The following is a 17,484-nucleotide window of genomic DNA, read 5'->3' as shown; positions in this document are numbered from 1 at the left end:
TGAAGAAGGTAGATCGGTCTGCCCCCCCACCTTACCTTTGTCTCCTTCATTAGAGATCTTCCGCAAATCAATGAAATGGGTACCAATGGCCACATCATTGACTTTGTCTGAGTCTCGGATCTGGATCTTTATCCGCTTGCACAATGGGGGGAACATTTCCGTGAAGACTATTTGCTCGTTCCAGAGAGGCTCATAGCTGCTTTTCTGTACAGATGTCTTCCCCTGCCGAGTGGGAGGAGGCAGATGTTTGCCAAGGGTTTGAGCTCCCAAGCCATCCCTCGCAACCTGAGCTGCTCCCTTGCTAATGACCACTGAAACATGCATGTGTCTTGTGACTCTCCTCTCCCAAGGAACAGGCGATGGCACAAGAGGAAGCGGCCTCAAGTTGCGCCAGGGGAGGTTTAGGATGGATATTGGGAACAATTTCCTCCTGGAAAGGGTTGTGAAGCATTGGAAGAGGCTGCCCAGGGCAGTGGTGGAGTCGCCATCCCTGGAGGGGTTGAAAAGCCAGGCAGACGTGGTGCTGAGGGCCATGGGGTAGTGGTGGCCTTGGCAGTGTTGGGTTGATGGTTGGACTCGATGATCTTAAAGGTCCCTTCCAACCAAAACGATACTATGATTCTAAGCTCCTTTCCTCAACTGGAAAGTGCTGCAAATCCATCATAGTCAGCACAAAAGAGGGGAAACATAGCGAACAAGGTGGCTTTGCCATGCATCTGGTGCATAAAGCTGGTGAGGGGTCTGGAGGACAAACCTTATGAAGAACGACTGAGGGAGCTGGGGTTGTTTAGCCTGGAGAAGAGGAGGCTGAGGGGAGACCTCATCACCCTCTACAACTACCTGAAAGGAGGTTGTAGAGAGATGGGGGCTGACCTCTTCTCCCTGGTGACAAGTGATAGGACGAGGGGAAACGGGTTCAAGTTACGTCAGGGGAGGTTTAGATTGGATATTAGGAAACATTTCTTCACTGAAAGGGTTATTAAACATTGGAATAGGCTGCCCAGGGAGGTGGTGGATTCACCATCCCTGGAGGTGTTTAAAAAAAGGGTAGATGGGGCACTTAGGGACATGGTTTAGAAGTGGCTCTTGTCAGGGTAGGCTAAAGGTTGGACTCGATGATCTTAAAGGTCCCTTCCAACCTCAACAATTCTATGATTCTATGATTCTATGATCTCCACATCTGCATACCAGGACAACTGAGACCATCTCTGGCCACCTGCACAATAGCTGGTCCCACTCATGTTACCTCCCAGGTATCGCACACACGCTGGTATCGCACACAGCTTGCTCACCTTCTGCCCTGCAAAGACCACCTGCACGTAGGGATCCACCAAGTCCTTGTTCTCCCCAATGAGAGCCTTCTTCACATTGGCCATGATGCTGGCGTTCATACGGGGCAGCCCCTCTGCTCGATAGATCTTGATGTAGAAACGAGCCCACTGCCTCTCCGGAGGGACCCCGTCCGGGAGGAGGAGGTTCCTGCAACGTCAATGGATAGGGTTGGAAACAGCTGCTGGGGCTGGCAGGTTTCTCAGGAGAGGATAACCAAAGGGGGAGAAACTGCCTCACTTTCTGAGCACGGGCTCTGTGGTGGTGAAACGATGACCATTCCTGAGCCCATACCTTTTATTGCTATCTTGTTTCTGCCCATCCTCCTGTTTTGGGGTGGGGACCGGTGGTTTCATCAGCAAAAACTTAGAGGAGCCCCTTGAGGTCCCCCTGGGACAATGTGCATTCCACTAAAGGAACATAATCATTGTTGTCCGTGGAGTCTAGGGGACAATTGAGCTCAGCCTAATTTAGACACCCAAAGCAGGCCATGTGAAAGGGGTGTTAGAAGAGCCCTTTTGCTTTATCAGGGCACAAGGGGAGCTGGGTGATTATTTTGGGGGGAAACTTGAGCTCCACCAGATTGTTTTTTCTTGGCACATTTGGCTTTCCTTTCCTGGGGGAAGAAATGAGAGCCAGGGGGAATGCTGCGAACAAAACGATTTTTAGAGGAATCGCTGGAGTTGCCAGTGCAAAAGTGGGATAATATCACCACTACAGCATGGGACACTGCCCCAAAATGGTTCAGGTGGTGCCTCGAGCCCACTTCCCCAGCAAGTCAAGAAAGCCGCACTGGCATTTTTCTACTAGTCTGGGTTTCTGACCATGTGGTGAGGGGCTGTGAGGTAGGCTTGAAAGCCTGCGGTTGCACTTGGAGGTATTTAATTAGCCTGAAATATTTTGGGGCCATAACCAAGTTTTAAACTCTCCCAATTTTTCTTCCACGGCCTTTTAGATGCTCTGGGGAGTCACAGAGCCTTGCTCACCCACGCGGCCTGGGAAACCTCATCCAGACCTCCCTGCTCTGCCCTGGCAGTGAGTGATGAGACCCCATCCCAACTATCCAAGGGCCAACAGGAGCATTAGGGCGTGGGGACATCAAGTTGGTTGACATCAGGCTGGTGTTGGTATAGGGAGCTCAACAACCAGCAGATGGTCTGACCTCATAGAAATGATTGGTTTGTACTTGATATAGCCTGGATTTGCACCAGTAATCTGCTACGTTCTCTCTTTTCAGCAACTTATTTTGTCCCTCTGGTTTTCACAGCACAAAGGAAGTACGGGTACTAGGAGGGCCGTCAGCCTCATCCAGAAGGGATGCTGTCCTCCTTGCACAAGCCAAGGTGAAGAGACATGAAAAATCACTCCCAAGCAAGGCTACGTGAAGCTGGCTCGGCAGATCCTTACCCTTCGATATCATCCTCGTCCGTCTCATTGGCTTTGTGTGGCGTCTTGATGTTGTCCCCTTTCCCTACCACGGCGATGTCACACTTCAGGTAACCTTTCAGCCCGGCGGTGAGATCCTCGGGGTCAGAAAGGATGGCCCATTTGTGGTAGAACTGGTGCTCTGGAAGCCAGGGGACAAGACAGTCATTTATCAGAAGGAGACACAGCATCCACTCGAGTGGGGGGACCTGCACATATGCGTGAGGGACATCTTCAGGTGGGAGGAATTCAGAAAGAATCCCCTGAAAAATTCAGTAGGGAGATGTGTCGTGTGTTGAAGACAGAGAAGCAACAGGATGAACTGTCTGAAGGGGGGTGGGGTCTCCATCTCTGGACCTCACCATCCCTGGAGGTATTTAAAAGATGTATAGCCACAGAGCTTAAGTACATGGTTTAGTGGTGGACTTGGCAGTGTTGGGTTAATGGTTGGACTCAATGACCTTAAGGGTCTTTTCCAACCTAAACAATTCTATGATTCTAAGTCTTTAAGGTCTCAGGTGCCTTTTGGATGGTGTTAGAAAGACTTAATCCTTCTGGGGAGCAGAGAAGCAGACCAGATGTTCCCTTAATGTCCCCCTCCTCATCATCTGCTGACAACCTCTCACGTGCAGGCTCTGGAGGCCTCATTTACATCTTAGCCCTCAGGCTTACTTGTAGAGGCAGAGTGCTGCAATAGGTGTGACACTGGAGCAAGACAAAAAACCAAAACCACGGGGATTTTGGAGGTATCTTTTTTTTTGAAGGGGTGTTGTGTGTTCAGCTCTGGCATGCGGCGAGCACCAGGTCCTCAAAGGAGCATTGCTCAATGCGACAGGAACGCCAATCAACCTCTCCCTCTTCTCCATTGCACGCCAGGCATCTTCCTTTCTTGGTTTAAACGCCAGCCACAGAGGGCGAGATCCAGCCCCTGACCTTCAGCTATCCGGAAGGTCGATATCTTGCCTAAGCAAGTCACCTTGGGCTTCCTTCCTCAGCAGGTCAGTGGAGAGAGACCAGCACACCCAGAGGGCATCTCAGCCCTTCTTTCAGGGGGGGATACCCAGCCTTCTCCGGAGGTGCTGAGTGCTCTTTCCTGACCACAGACGGAGCCCAGGTGACTTGATTATATCTGGGATACCGAAATTAGGTTAGGTAAGCATCACCCAAGGAAACCAGCACCCGCCCAGCTACCTTGCAAGGACATTTGTTCCAAGGTGCCAGTAGGCACACAGAATCGTGGAATGCCAGGTTGGAAGGGACCTCAGGGATCATCTAGTCCAACCTTTCTCGGCTGGACTGGTTGCAAACAGCGTTGACGTACCAGGCTGAGTATAAACAGTCCCAACGTCCATCTTGAAGGACCCTACCAAAGTGCCACTCCGCAGGAGGTTTTTTGAGTGGATCACCTGGAAATTGAGAGAAGAAAAAAAAAAAAAAAAAAAAAAAAATCAGACTTTTTTTCCATGCCCGGGGAGCCACGAGGCTCTTTCCAGAGGTGTTCAGTGTCAGATGGGAAAGACGCTGATGCATTTTCCTTGGTCTGTGCAGGACCCTGGTCTGCACAAGGACACTAAGAGGCATGGTGGGGTCGGCAGCTCTTGCTTAGCAGTATTGCAAGCAAACGTATACTTGGATTGAATACAACAAAATGCAAAGAAATCAACCTTTAAAACAAGATGCAGCTTTCCAGCCACTACGGCAACAAGCACTGGGACATTTATGTGAAGAAAGGGTCTTTAGGGTGCTCGAAATCCACGGGATTCCCTTTGTGGGAGAAATTACACAGCCGGTCTGTGCATGGGATGGATACGGATACTCCTAACTCGTGTGTTTTGGTCTACGCATGTGCAAATCCCGTCCATCGCCCTCCCGCGGGGCTGTGGGGAGGGCTGCAGCCTCTGCTTTGCTCTCAGCACCTGCAGCCCTCAGTTTCCACCACAGCTCTGCCCGTCTCGTGCCCCAGGAAATCCCTTGGCAGGCTCGGGAAGGTCTTGCTGCTCTCCAAGCCTGAACTCATCCCAAGGCAGGTTTAGTTCCTCCCGGCTTTGAAATACCAGCGATCAGCCACGGAGGGAGACAGCGAAGGCAGAAGGGGAGCTGTGTGGACCCAGCAATGAAGCTCAGCAACAGAAAGGGGGGCTGGGGGCCTGCAAAAGAGGTGAGGCTCGTAGGGCCGCGGGGGTCTCACATCAAGGACCTTAAATCCATCCCCAGTGCAAACGCAAAACGGGCTGGTTTCCTCCAAAGCCCCAGGAAAAGGACAATGCAACCGTGCTCACTTACCGACAGCTTGATGATCTTGTCGAACATGACATCTGGGGGGACGTGGAAATCGAAGACGAAGTACTGAAAGGGAAAGAGCAGCCGTGAGGGCAGGAGAGCCGGGGTGAGCTCCTTTTGGGTTGAAAGGAGGTGTTTTTGTGCATGCTGCAGCTGGAGAAGCTGTGACTGCCTGGAGGAGCATCCTACAGCACATGTCACAGCAGGGACGGATCCGTGTGAGCCCCAGCACTGATGGCCTCTGCAGCCTGGGCAACTAGAAGGAAGCACTAACTTCTCAGAAAAACAGAAAAATTTAGCACAGATCAAATGAGTGAGCTTTTTACCATTTTTGCAAAATACCAGAGGCCAAAGGCTTCATTTCTCCTTCTGCGCGGTTTGAAATTTCATCTTATTCTGACAGGAGGTGACAGAAGAAATAAAAAGAAAAAAAGCCCAAGTGACAAGAAATGACATTTAATTGACTAACAGGAATGTAGACCCCGAGGGGAGGATAGCTGTGGGCACCACCGGAGGACAGACCCACCTCGTTGTAGTAAGGGCAATTGGTCGATTCCTTCATGGACGTGTATTTCTTCTCCTCTCCGACCTCCACGCAGACCACGGGGTCCATGTTGAGCCCAACCAGCTGCCGGGCCTCGATGATGGTGACGCTGACCTGGGGAGAGCGATTCATGCGCCTCCTGAGAGCAGCACCAGGTGCCGCTCACTGCCGTAACCCCCGTCTCCCCGTCTCCCATTTTTGGAGACATTTTCAGCGCAACGGTGGCAGCTCTGAGGTCTACTGGTCACACCAAAGACCTCGGGCTGCTCAGACCAGCCTGAGCACGCTGCGACGCAGGGTGGGGTGCAGAAGACCGCGGGCATCCCTCTTGCTTCAGCCCCACAGCATGGGGGGCTTCATGCGAGGTGTGAAGTCAAATGGATTTAGCTAAGCTGTGGGAGCAGAGCTCGGTTGGTGAGACCCCAGATGGCTTCACTGCCTTCTGCTAGAAAGCACGAAGGGTTGCAGTTGGACTAGATGATCGCTGTAGGTCCCTTCAAACTGAAATTTCTGTTCTATTCTTTTCTGTTCTATTCTTTTCTGTTCTGTTCCACTCCACTCCTAAACGGCAGCTGGTAAAGGGTAGCAGAGCCCTCTGAGGGCTCTGTGTTCCTCTTGGTTGTAATTTGTTTTGCACCTTTCCCCTCCTCTTGATGTTCTTCATGCCCCCCCCCACCTGGACCAAGCACACTCATTCCCTGTAAGCCTCAAAATTGGGTCTGCAGCGGGTGCCGCAAATGTTCTGCGATAAATCTCTAACAAAAGTCATTATTTGCATGGTTCCCGAGATATCCCCAGGAACGTGTTGCTGTGCTGAGAGGTGAGGACATCAAGCTAAATTGCTGCTGAATCAGCACGACTTGGTGAAAATGAGAAGAGGAGCCAATTTACGATTCATGCTGGCACCAATTAGCAAAAGAAAAGGGAGCAGCACGGACCACCTGAGCCTTGGGAAACTGAAAGAGTTGTTTGAACTCGAGATAAAGTGGCAGGAACAGAGCATCGCTGAAGAGGACAACAGCAGCCATGTATCAGCCTATTCGAGGAAATCCAGTGAGCAATCTACTGCCAGCCAGGGCTCACCAATCTTGAACATTGGCCAACATACTGAAAACTCTTGGGTAGGACGAGGGGGAAGGGTTTTACACTGGAAGAGGGGAGATTTAGATGAGATATGAGGAAGAAATTTTTCGCTCTGAGGGTGGTGAGCCCCTGGCCCAGGTTGCCCAGGGAAGCTGTGGCTGCCCCATCCCTGGAGGGGTTCAAGGCCAGGTTGGCCGGGGCTTGGAGCAACCTGGGCTGGTGGGAGGTGTCCCTGCCCAGGGCAGGGGGTGCCACTGGGTGGCCTTTAAGGTCCCTTCCCACCCAAACCATTCCGTGATTCCATCATTCTATGAAATGTATTGGAGACAGCCCATTTCAATCACAGGTTAATTTGTGCTTTTTGGGCTTCATGTGATGGAAAGCAAAACCAGTTCAGTATTCAGCCTTGAGTTGGTTGCTCGACCATTTAAATGCCAGCTCTTGGGAGGTTGTGCTTTGTGAGTGCAGTGCGTTGAAACCCAGCACGAACTTGTTCCCTGCAAAAGGATTCCCCCACTCCCTGCATTGCGACCCCCGTGAGCTGAGGCTGGGGGCACAACGTTGTCACCTACCTGGTAATCCATTGGCCTCCCAGCACTCGGCTCCATTTTGATGTCAGGCTTGGACCTTTGGAGAGGCAGAAGAAACCCTCAGTCAAACCACACATGGACTTGCTACCAGCCGTGACAGAGCATTTCAAGTGTTCAAGGCCAGGTTGGATGGGGCTTGGAGCAACCCGGTCTAGTGGGAGGTGTCCCTGCCCAGGGCCGGGGGTTGGAACTAGATGATCTTTAAGGTCCCTTCCAACTCTAACCATTCTATGATTTGCAGGGTCACCCCTCGAAGCTCCCGCCCTCTTGGAATCTGAGGAACATAAACCCTGGGGGCTGTGAAACATCACTGAACGTTGGTGCTCTTCAAAGCAGGTCAGGTATTATCAAAAAACCCACCAGCTGTGTGGGGCAGTGTGATTTCCAACATACCCCACCTCGGGGGACACACGGCCGCGGGGTGTCTGCCAGGGTGTCCTCGCCTCCTGGCTTGCACAAGCTCACATCTGGCTCTCACCTCTTATTTGAGACATTGGTGGTGACGGCTGTGACGGAGGCCAAGGAGATGGTGTCTGGCTCCAGTCCACATCCCTGTCTCACGGCTTTTCGGTCCAGGTCTTCCGCCTCCAAAACAGCGGGTTCATCTGCATAAAGGAGACAAAAGAATGTCTCTTATTTTTTCCACTCGGTGAATAATTAAAGGTGAAGAGAAAGGTAACCAATACGTCCTATCAACCTCCCCTGATAATACAAAGAACAATAGTCACCAGCTCAGGTCACAGACAACCTGGTCGAGAAAGGGATTAAAAAAGAGGCATTGCCTCCCGTGACACATTACCCGGCCTGGGCAGTGCGCCTGCATGGGGCTTTGTGAAGGCAAGAAGAAAACGGAAAATAACAACCACCTCAGACTTCAAGGGTTGAAAGAGCGTTCGGGCAAGTGTTGCAGCTCTAACTACCAGAAGAGCAGTTGCAAGGAGAACCAACCATCTAGCTGTGGGGTAGAGGGGTCTGAAAAAAACAGGAGAAAGGGGTCATTTTCCAAGAAGAAAAATTGCTGCAGGGAGGGTCAAGACCCCAGACCCTGTTGGCACTGAGACACAGCTGTATTGTCCACTGGTCTATTGGAAGAAGTTCTGAGATACTCCTTCCCTGTGCACAATCCATGTGCATGTCCTGCCTGCCCCTCCTGCCTTCACTCTGGTCAAGAAATGACCACAAAGCAGCAATGTTGGTTTTTTTATGTTGGGCCAAACCCACCAGCATAGCTGTTGGGTCACTGGTTTGCTTTGGTGGCACAGCAGGGTAGCACCAAATCCACTCATACTGCTCCTGGGAAGCAGGTTCCCCGTCTCTTTACTAACCTGGGCAAGCTCATAGCTTGCTCCAGGAGATCGGCACGCTCCAGGAGACCAGAAATCAGGTTTCCCACCATAGTCTGCTCTGGTTTTGTGAGGTAACATGGGCTTCAGCTGAAGTGAGGGAGATCTGGGCTGGGTGTTAGGAAAAGCTTTCCATTGGGGTGGAAAGACACACTGCTGCAGGTTGGGTGGGGAAAGGGTGTCCTCATCTGAAATGGGAGTTTTTGAGATTGAGTCAGAACCACAGGAGCTGGGAAGGACCAAAACAGATCTGACCCTCCTACATGCGGGCGGGCAGACAGAACAGCACTCTCCCAGCTTGGCTTTTGGTGAATGAGTGGGTCTGTTTGACCTGAGCAGGACCGGCAGTCTGTACGGGACGGCAAAAGGAGAGCAGACCATGGTACAAGAGGGATGCTGGCTTGGCCAACCGGGAGTTTCCCTCTCCAGATCCTGCAGGCTCTGGGAAAAGGCTTTTGCAATGATACACCTTGTGCTGGCACCTCCCTGGCTTACACGCCAACGCCTGACCCTGGGGAAGCCCCATGAGCACTGCAGCGTGTAGTCTGACGGGAGGATGTCACACATCCCCCCATCCCACCACCAGCTGGCCAGACCAAGGGTAGGAACCATGGTGGAGACAGCACTCGCGCTGAGACAGGAGGGCATCCGAAAGCCGGAGGAGCACAGATAGCTGGGGAAGAAGCAATTGCTGCATTAATATCAGCTGCCCGGGAGTGCAGGGAAAGAGGGGGAAGGTGGAAGAAGGAGCCCCACGGCTGTGTGGCACTGACCACACCATGCGATAACTCAGCTGTGTCACCACCGTTCCCTGACCACAGGTAAATCCCCCCCCGGCTAAGGCACTCTACTACCGCACACCCTCCTCCTGCCTTCGCATCCCAGCTGCTTTCCCCGTGGCCTTGCCTGAAGCTTTAACCACGAGATGAACACCCAGCCACGGGGGAGAGAGGGAGGCCACCCAGGTTCCAACGCCATGCCTTCCCGCAGGCTGCCAGTGCCTCTACCCACACTCATGTCCCAGGCCAAATTCCCCTTTTCCCATCCTTAAACCTGGAGATTTGCCCAGACACACTATCTAAAGCAACGCTTTGTCCTTGCCTGCAAACATTCCCCCATTTCTTTGCCGTTGAAACCCAATCCTTTGGTCTGAATGGAAACAACGACGAATTTCCGATGGCTGACCCTCCCGTGTGTTTCCAGAAAGGCGTCCGATTTCAGCGCCTGCAGCAGCTGAGCCCTTCCTTTGGTGGTGCCGCTGCTGCAGCCTGCGCCCAGCAAGGGGCAAGGGCTAAAGCCAGCTTTGCATTGTCACATTTGCAAATCGTCCCTAAAAATCATAGAACCATAGAATGGGGTGGGTTGGAAGGGACCTTAAAGATCACCTGGTTCCAACCCCTTGCCCTGGGCAGGGACAACTCCCACTAGACCAGGTTGCTCAAAGCACCATCCAACCTGGCCAAATAAGCTGGAAGGTGCCTGCATGAGGCCCAGGTGTTGCCACAGGTGGGATATCACAAGGTGGGCGGTGTCTGGCCAAGCCTTCAGTGGGAAACTCCCTCCATCAGTTCCTACTTCCCATTTTCCCTTGGAGCCCCTCCAGCTCTCCTCCCGAGCACCCAACGCTCCTTGTCTAATCCCCAAGTCACTGACCGGCTCTGCCCGCTTTGGGGACAGACCTTTTAGTAGGTCCTGTAGCGATAGGACAAGGGGTAATGGCTTTAAACTGAAAAAGGGGAGATTCAGACTAGATAGAAGGAAGAAATTGTTTATGCGGAGGGTGGTGAGCCCCTGGCCCAGGTTGCCCAGAGAAGCTGTGGCTGCCCCATCCCTGGAGGGGTTCAAGGCCAGGTTGGCCGGGGCTTGGAGCAACCTGGTCTAGGTGAAGATATAGATGTAGATGTCCCTGCCCATGGCAGGGAGTTGGTGTAAATGGCCTTTGAAGTTCCCTTCCCACCCAAACCATTCTGTGAGTCTATGGGGTCCCTCAGGTGCTTTCCTGGGATGTGGAGGACAGCCAAAGGGCCGCACTGGAGCAGGGAACAACATACCTTGCTTCCGATGGTCATCCTTTGATGGACGTGTCTTGCCAAGCTTCATGGCTGAAAAAACTCCTTTCCCGGCTCTGGAAGAAGAGGGAAAGAAAAAAACCCACAACCATCAATTCCCGTATTTTAGTGCTGTTTTCTGGAATTTGGGGGTGGGAACAGGAGGAACCTTTCACAGCAAGAGAGGAAACATCAGCTGAAAGACTAAGCAAACATGCCACAGGGCCGAGTCAAGGTCGCAGCTGAACGCACTGCCTTCGAATCTTGGCTCTGCTTTTTTTGTCCCAGGAAATGCCACAACTTGGGATAAAACACGCTCAACTCTTCCCCCCGACCTGTGGCTCCCGTCTCTGCTGCTGGCCCCCGCTGCGCGCGCACTTCTTACCTCTCCTGAATCATTTCCGCAGTTGCTCCCCAGCCACCTGAACCCACTTACTAAAACTTAAAACGTCCAACCGCTTCCCCCACCACCTCGCTGCGAAAAATCGATAACCTCTTTGGCTAGATCGGCAGCAGACCTGTGCGGATCCTAAGCGCTCTCAGCAGCCCACTGCAGCACCGTGATTTTTCCCCTTGCGGCGTGGCACACCCCAGTACCAGGTGGCTCTTAGCTCCCCGTCTGCAACCTAGGCTGGGGTCAAATCCACTCAGGGCAGTTTGGGATGGATTGGCTGATAAAATAATGGTTTGAGAACGGCTTGCCAGTTGTTTTCTAAAAATATCCATCATTTCAGGGCAAGTTTAAGCAGTACATCTTCCAGCTCCAAGTGCTTCAGTGGGGCCAGGACCATCATTCCAGCTCAGAAATCAGCCCATGCGACCACGAGTGCGTGGACGGTCTGGACTCCTACGTTACTTGATGTTGGTTATGTGTGCGTCCAGCAAATATACACAAACACGGCGTTCAGTGAATGACAGGACTTCTGCACTGCAGTCTGGATTGCTCTCCAGTGCAGAGCCAGCAAACGGGCACAGACTGTTAAAGACAGTAAGAGCCTTGCCGATATTTTCAGGAGGCCGTTCCCTGTTATTTGGAGGTGAGTCCATGCCGGCGTTGCAAAGAGGAGGGAGGTTCTGAGTCACGCTGGTGAAAGTTATGGAGTCTGGATGTAACGTGGATTTTTAGCCTGAAGATTCAGCCGAAAACCTCAGTTGGAAAAAACCCCTCCATAGTATCTGCAGAACTGAAATCGGCAAGAAGCACAAGTCAGACTGTGCAATAACCCTGTTCTAGTGTCAAAGAGCTGGAGAGACACTTGAAGGCAATGGCTTCTGACTGTCCCCAAAGCAGAAGGCAGCAAAGCTGAAGGGGACTTTTTTTACTGGAAAATTCTCATTATCTGTCAAGTGTTGCTTTTTGCAGAAACCTTGCAGGTTCAATGGACATGTTCTTTGGCCAGCTTGGAAGCAAGGGAGAATTGCAGCTCCACGCCTGGACCGCACCTCCAGCCTGGACCACACCTCCAGCCTAGACCTCACCTCCACGCCTGGATCTCACCTCCAGCCTGGACCGCACCTCCAGCCTGGACCGCACCTCCAGCCTGGACCGCACCTCCACGCCTGGACCGCACCTCCACGCCTGGACCGCACCTCCACGCCTGGACCGCACCTCCACGCCTAGATCACATTTCCAGCCTAGACCTCACCTCCATGCCTGGATCACACCTGCAGCCTGGACCTCACCTCCAGCCTGGACCACACCTCCAGCCTAGACCTCACCTCCACGCCTGGACCGCACCTCCACGCCTGGACCGCACCTCCACGCCTGGACCGCACCTCCACGCCTAGATCACATTTCCAGCCTGGACCTCACCTCCAGCCTGGACCACACCTCCAGCCTGGACCTCACCTCCACGCCTGGATCACACCTCCAGCCTGGATCACACCTCCAGCCTGGACCGCACCTCCACGCCTAGATCACATTTCCAGCCTAGACCTCACCTCCATGCCTGGATCACACCTGCAGCCTGGACCTCACCTCCAGCCTGGATCACACCTCCACGCCTGGATCACACCTCCAGCCTAGACCTCACCTCCACGCCTGGACCTCACCTCCACGCCTGGATCACATTTCCAGCCTAGACCTCACCTCCACGCCTGGACCTCACCTCCAAGCTGGCTGCCAGGGCAGGGGAGCCAGGGCTCAGCACCAGCCCTGGACACAGCAGGATTGGGATGTGCTGCCCACAAGCCCGGTGACAGCACTGAAACTGCAGGATCCCCGGTCTCAGCTTTGATCACTTCTGGCTGGGGCCAAAGGATGAAGCTGCACCTTTGTTTTTTTGCCAACCGGAGAAGTCCTGGCATGGCAGCCAGCCCGATGCAGTTGTGGTCTTAAATAACAACTGGAAGTTTGCAGGCTGCTCACAGGGCCAGAGCAAACGAGAAGAAAATTAAGGAGAATAGGAGGATAATGTATTCACCACGGGAGGGGGAATTCAATCGGGGCAGAAGACCAGCATAAGATACAGGAACTATTTATAGCTGAGGTTTAACTGGGACTAAAGCAATGCTCGGGCCTCAAGGCAGTCTCTGGTAGCTGTGATTGATTCACGGGATCCTCAGCAAAAGGGCAGTTTCTCAATGGGTAGGAGGAGGAAAGACAAGGGCTGGGTTTCCATAGAACCATAGGGTTGGAAGGGCCCTCTGGAGATCATCCCGTCCAACCCCCGGCCACAGCAGGGTCACGCAGAGCAGGTGGCACAGGAACGCGTCCAGGCGGGGTTGGAATGTCTCCAGAGACGGAGACTCCCCCACCTCTCTGGGCAGCTTGTGCCAGGGCTCTGCCACCCTCACAGCAAAGAAGTTCCTCCTCATGTTGAGATGGAACTTCCCATGGTCAAGTTTGTGTTTGTTACCCCTTGTCCTGTCCCCGGGCACCACTGAGAAGAGCCTGGCCCCATCCTCCTGACACCCCCCCTTTCAGTATTTACAAGCATTGATAAGGTCCCCCCTCAGCCGTCTTTTTTCCAGACTGAAGAGACCCAAATCCCTCAGCCTTTCCTCATCAGAGAGATGTTCCAGTCCCCTCAGCATCTCGGTAGCCCTTTGCTGTCCCCTCTCCAGCATATCTGCAATCCTGCCAGGGAACATCTGCCTCGAGGTGCTATGGGGTAGGCAACACTCCTAAGCTATTTGCAAACTCATATTTTTTTTATGAGCAAATGCTGTAATAACAGCTCAGGCTGTGAAACTCTGCTCTGAGACCACTCTCCGCCGCTGAGGGTGGGAAACCCAGCAGGCTCACAGCCCCTCCAGAAGACAACGCACCTCCAGGGCCTGTTACATTACATTCCCTTCTTTCCAATTAATTTCTTTAAAAGGAAGGAAAAAAAAAAAAGTCCCCCCGGCCCCAGAGCTGGCAGGCAGGCCATTGCAGACGGTTAGTGACAAAATCACTGTATCAGTGCCGGGAATTTCTGAGCTTCCTTGGGAAGTAAAAGAAAGCAGAAGAGCAACTGGTGGTGGAGCCAGGAGGACCCTGCAGGGAAGACACTGGCAGGGCTGGTCCTCTACCGGGACCCAAAATAACGAGGCCCTCACATGGGCACTGAGGATGCATTGGCTCCTGGGTAGCACAGCATCTGATGCCCCCATCAGTAAAACGGTGAAGCTGGTTTTGGACCAAGACCGGGATTAAGCACCTGGTCCAAGGAGCGTGCACTGAGACCCGTCCCGGCAGCACCAGCCCAAGCCAGCTCCTTCCAGAGGGATCCACGTGGGAGCTGGTGTCACCCCCATCCCCATCCCATCCGGGAGCAATGACCCCTTGCTGCCAGCTGAGCCTCAGTAAATGCGCTGGGGACATCAGCTGCAGGAGCTTCTTGTGCCCCCGAAGGCAGTTTTACTGTAGAAGTCCCCGAAACGGGAAATTGCCCGACAGCCTCCAGCACATCCGCGGGATGAGCCTCGGCTGGAGCTGGTTCAGAGAGCGGAGCCCAGAGGGCACAAGGTCCCTCGGTGGCATAAAACTTGAGGTGCCGTCCCCATCCCCGTGCCCATGCCCGTGCCCCGGCCACGTCTCCCTGCTGCTCTTCTCAGCCCCAGTCACCACAACTGGTGCTGCCTCCTTCCTTCACCGCCGCCCTTACTGGGACTATTGCAGTGGGCTGGAGTCCCAGGGAGGCAGATATCTAGGAAACAACGGAGTTTGGAGGTCACCGAGAACAGGGAAGAAAAGGAAAAAAAGAAGAAAAAAAATACAAAAAAAGACGAAAAAGAAGTGGATTTTGGTGAAGTCCTGGTTTCAGCATACTTGGTATTTGCTGAGGAGAATGGAAGAAGCAAGTGAAGGACAAGGAAGGAGCCGCCCCGGATGCTTCAGAGGCAGATGCCCAGCAGCTCACCCTCATCCCCCAGCCCCTTCCCAAGCCCCATCTATCCCCTTTTCCAAGCCCGGTGAGCACTGACACATCCCGTACAACACCCATCCCCCTTCCCATCCCTCGGGGGTACTACCTTCACCCGCCGGCCATCCAGGACTTGGTGTCCCCCAGGAGGAGATGCTGGCAGCGCTCAGCCGAGAGAGGAGAGCGGCCAGTGGCACGTCTAGCGTGGGGTGGCCATCCTGGTGCCTCGTGCCCCACGTGCAGGTGGGGACTGAGCAGGGATGGGGACCCCTCTCCGGGCACAGCAGGGTCTTTGCAGCGTTAAACAAACGTCGTGCCAACCCCTCCGCTGTTCCTGCCAGGCATCCGATGGCGCGGATGGGAAGCCGGCGGGGAGCTGACACCGTCCCCAGATGAATATTACATGAGGACCCACGAACCTGAGATGCTGACACAGGCTGGGTGGTGGCACCGAGAGCCCCCCCCTTTGCCGAAGCCTGGGTTTAGCCTGGTTTCCCAAAGAACTGAGATGCCGGAGAGGATGCTGCTGCCCACCTGCCCGCTCCCCTCCAACCAGTGCCAGCTGCTGGCCCATTGCAACCCGGTTGGGCAGCAGGGTCAAGACCAGGGTCCTGCAAATTTGGGGGTGTAGGACTGAACCCCCCGACTCTGCTCCCAAGTAGGGACAAGCCTCCAAGCAAGCTTAAACCTGGATTAGACACCAGAGTATCCACCCGGCCTCCCACAGCACTCTCCCCTTGGATTTTCTGGTGTCCAACAGGGGGTTGAGCGGATGAATTCTCTGCAGTTGATGGCGAAGCACACATCCTCCGGTCTGCTGCTCCCAAAAGCCCTTGGCTCTGTCCTTTAGGGTTTCGCCCGTGTGGCTGCAGGAGGGGAGCATGGAGGGACGGGCAGATTTTGTGGCATGGGCCACAAAATCCTGGTCTCCCGGCCAGCTTCTAGTTAAAGATACGGTCGCAGGTTACTGGTTAATTATTCATGGCCAAAAAAGCGACGTTTTAATCATTGCTTTTTACTGGGGAGTCGGGAGCAGGGACGAGTTTCCATTTCTTTGCAGGAATTATGCCCATCAGGCGGGTGCTGGCCCCAGAACTTCCAGTTCTCCCACCTGTACTGGGGACAGACCCCACTGCCAGCCCCACAGGGTCATCCCCTCGAGCCCAGGGAAGACCCCAACCCTCAGATCCAGTCTGCCGCTTCCCAGCACAGCCGAACTGGGGAGGGGAGACACCAAGGACCGGGCTGTTTGGCGCAGGGAGATCTCTACCCACCTTGTCTTGAGCCTGCCCTCTCCTTGCTGACCGCTTGAAGACATTCCTCTCTTTTCCCCACCTCCTCACTTTACACCGTTAACCAGGAGGCTCCATCGGTAAGATACTGCCATAAACCGGTCCTTCAGCTGCAGCGCAATAAATACGAGCCAGAGGAGACCTCACTGATCGGGAAGTGCCCTGTGGTGGCTGCAGGGATCATCCCCTGGACAGCAGGAGACGAGCCTGCGCTCACAGGGGGCTCGAGCTTAAATTTCAGCAGCTCTGCTAAGGCGGAGAGCCGGAGGGTGCTGCTGTGGGAGAGGGCTGAGACACTGCGTCTGGTGTCAGTGCGAGCAGCTGGGGACAGAAGGAAGCCAGGACCTGAAGAAATTCGTCCACGTGGATGACGCGGCAGCCTGAACCGTGGGCAGGGGAGCTGGAAGGCTGGTGCTGAGTCCCCTCTGCCCAGCCCCGTGCTGATGACCTGTGCCCAGACCCTCTCCTGCCCTCAGCCCTGGCCAGGCTGCCCGTGCCCAAGCTGGGGAACTCTTCCCACAGCCAGGACCCATCCAAACCTGATGGGAGCCAGGATTCCCTCAAAACCTCGCAATTCCCTTCCAGTGCTGCCAGGGACCGCTCCAAGCCTGTCTTTTACATTTGGCTTTTGCTGTAGATATACCTTCCCTGCAGGCTGCGAGACCTCAGGCCACACATCCAAGAGACCCAAGCTCCCCCAGGGCTGACAGGCTCAGCTTTAGAGAAAGGGAGAGCACACCGTGTGCGGGATCAGCCACAACAGGCGCTAGGAAAGCTGGAAGCGAGGAGGAGGAGGAGGAAGAGCAAGGAGAGCAAACCTACTTGTGCTCCTTCGTCTTCTCTTTGCCTTTGCTGGAGCCAGTGGCCGCGCATCAAGGGAACAAAAGGCAAACAAGCTTCAGTGCACTCCAAGTGCTTCAAATCGGACCATAACATCAGTAGAGGCTGCTCTTCCCTCGGAGCTTCCCTGCTCCTCACGAGAGCTCCAAGTGCCCCATCCCCAGGCCATGGTCGTGGGCAACCTTCCACAGCAGGGCTGACCCCAAACACCCCCCTCCTGCCCGCATCTGTAATTCAGGTGGATAACGTCTCTGCGTGACCCTCTGCTAGGCTAGGGGGGCTTAGGGGGACCACAGCTCCCTGCCGGAGGAGCTGGAGGTGATGGGCTTTCACTGGATGTGTGCGTGGGGCCAGTGAAGCA

General features: G+C 54.1%; 1 protein-coding gene across 1 annotated transcript in view; it reads right to left on the bottom strand.

The window, feature by feature from the left end:
- OTOF (otoferlin) overlaps positions 1 to 17,484 on the bottom strand; it is a 121,685-nt gene that overhangs the window by 36,388 nt on the left and 67,813 nt on the right. The window contains exons 6-14 of the mRNA XM_054194326.1: positions 10,646 to 10,719; positions 7,730 to 7,856; positions 7,234 to 7,288; positions 5,561 to 5,692; positions 5,038 to 5,100; positions 4,076 to 4,160; positions 2,737 to 2,896; positions 1,293 to 1,479; positions 36 to 222 (exon numbers count right to left, since the gene is read on the bottom strand). Of these exons, the coding sequence (XP_054050301.1) occupies positions 36 to 222; positions 1,293 to 1,479; positions 2,737 to 2,896; positions 4,076 to 4,160; positions 5,038 to 5,100; positions 5,561 to 5,692; positions 7,234 to 7,288; positions 7,730 to 7,856; positions 10,646 to 10,719 (1,070 nt within the window). The remainder of the gene's footprint in view (positions 1 to 35; positions 223 to 1,292; positions 1,480 to 2,736; positions 2,897 to 4,075; positions 4,161 to 5,037; positions 5,101 to 5,560; positions 5,693 to 7,233; positions 7,289 to 7,729; positions 7,857 to 10,645; positions 10,720 to 17,484) is intronic.

This window comes from Rissa tridactyla, chromosome 3, assembly GCF_028500815.1.
Source record: "Rissa tridactyla isolate bRisTri1 chromosome 3, bRisTri1.patW.cur.20221130, whole genome shotgun sequence".
In the NCBI taxonomy this organism is placed as follows: Eukaryota; Metazoa; Chordata; class Aves; order Charadriiformes; family Laridae; genus Rissa; species Rissa tridactyla.
The sequence above is the reverse complement of the archived record's forward strand: the minus strand, read 5'-3'. Positions and strand labels throughout refer to the sequence as shown.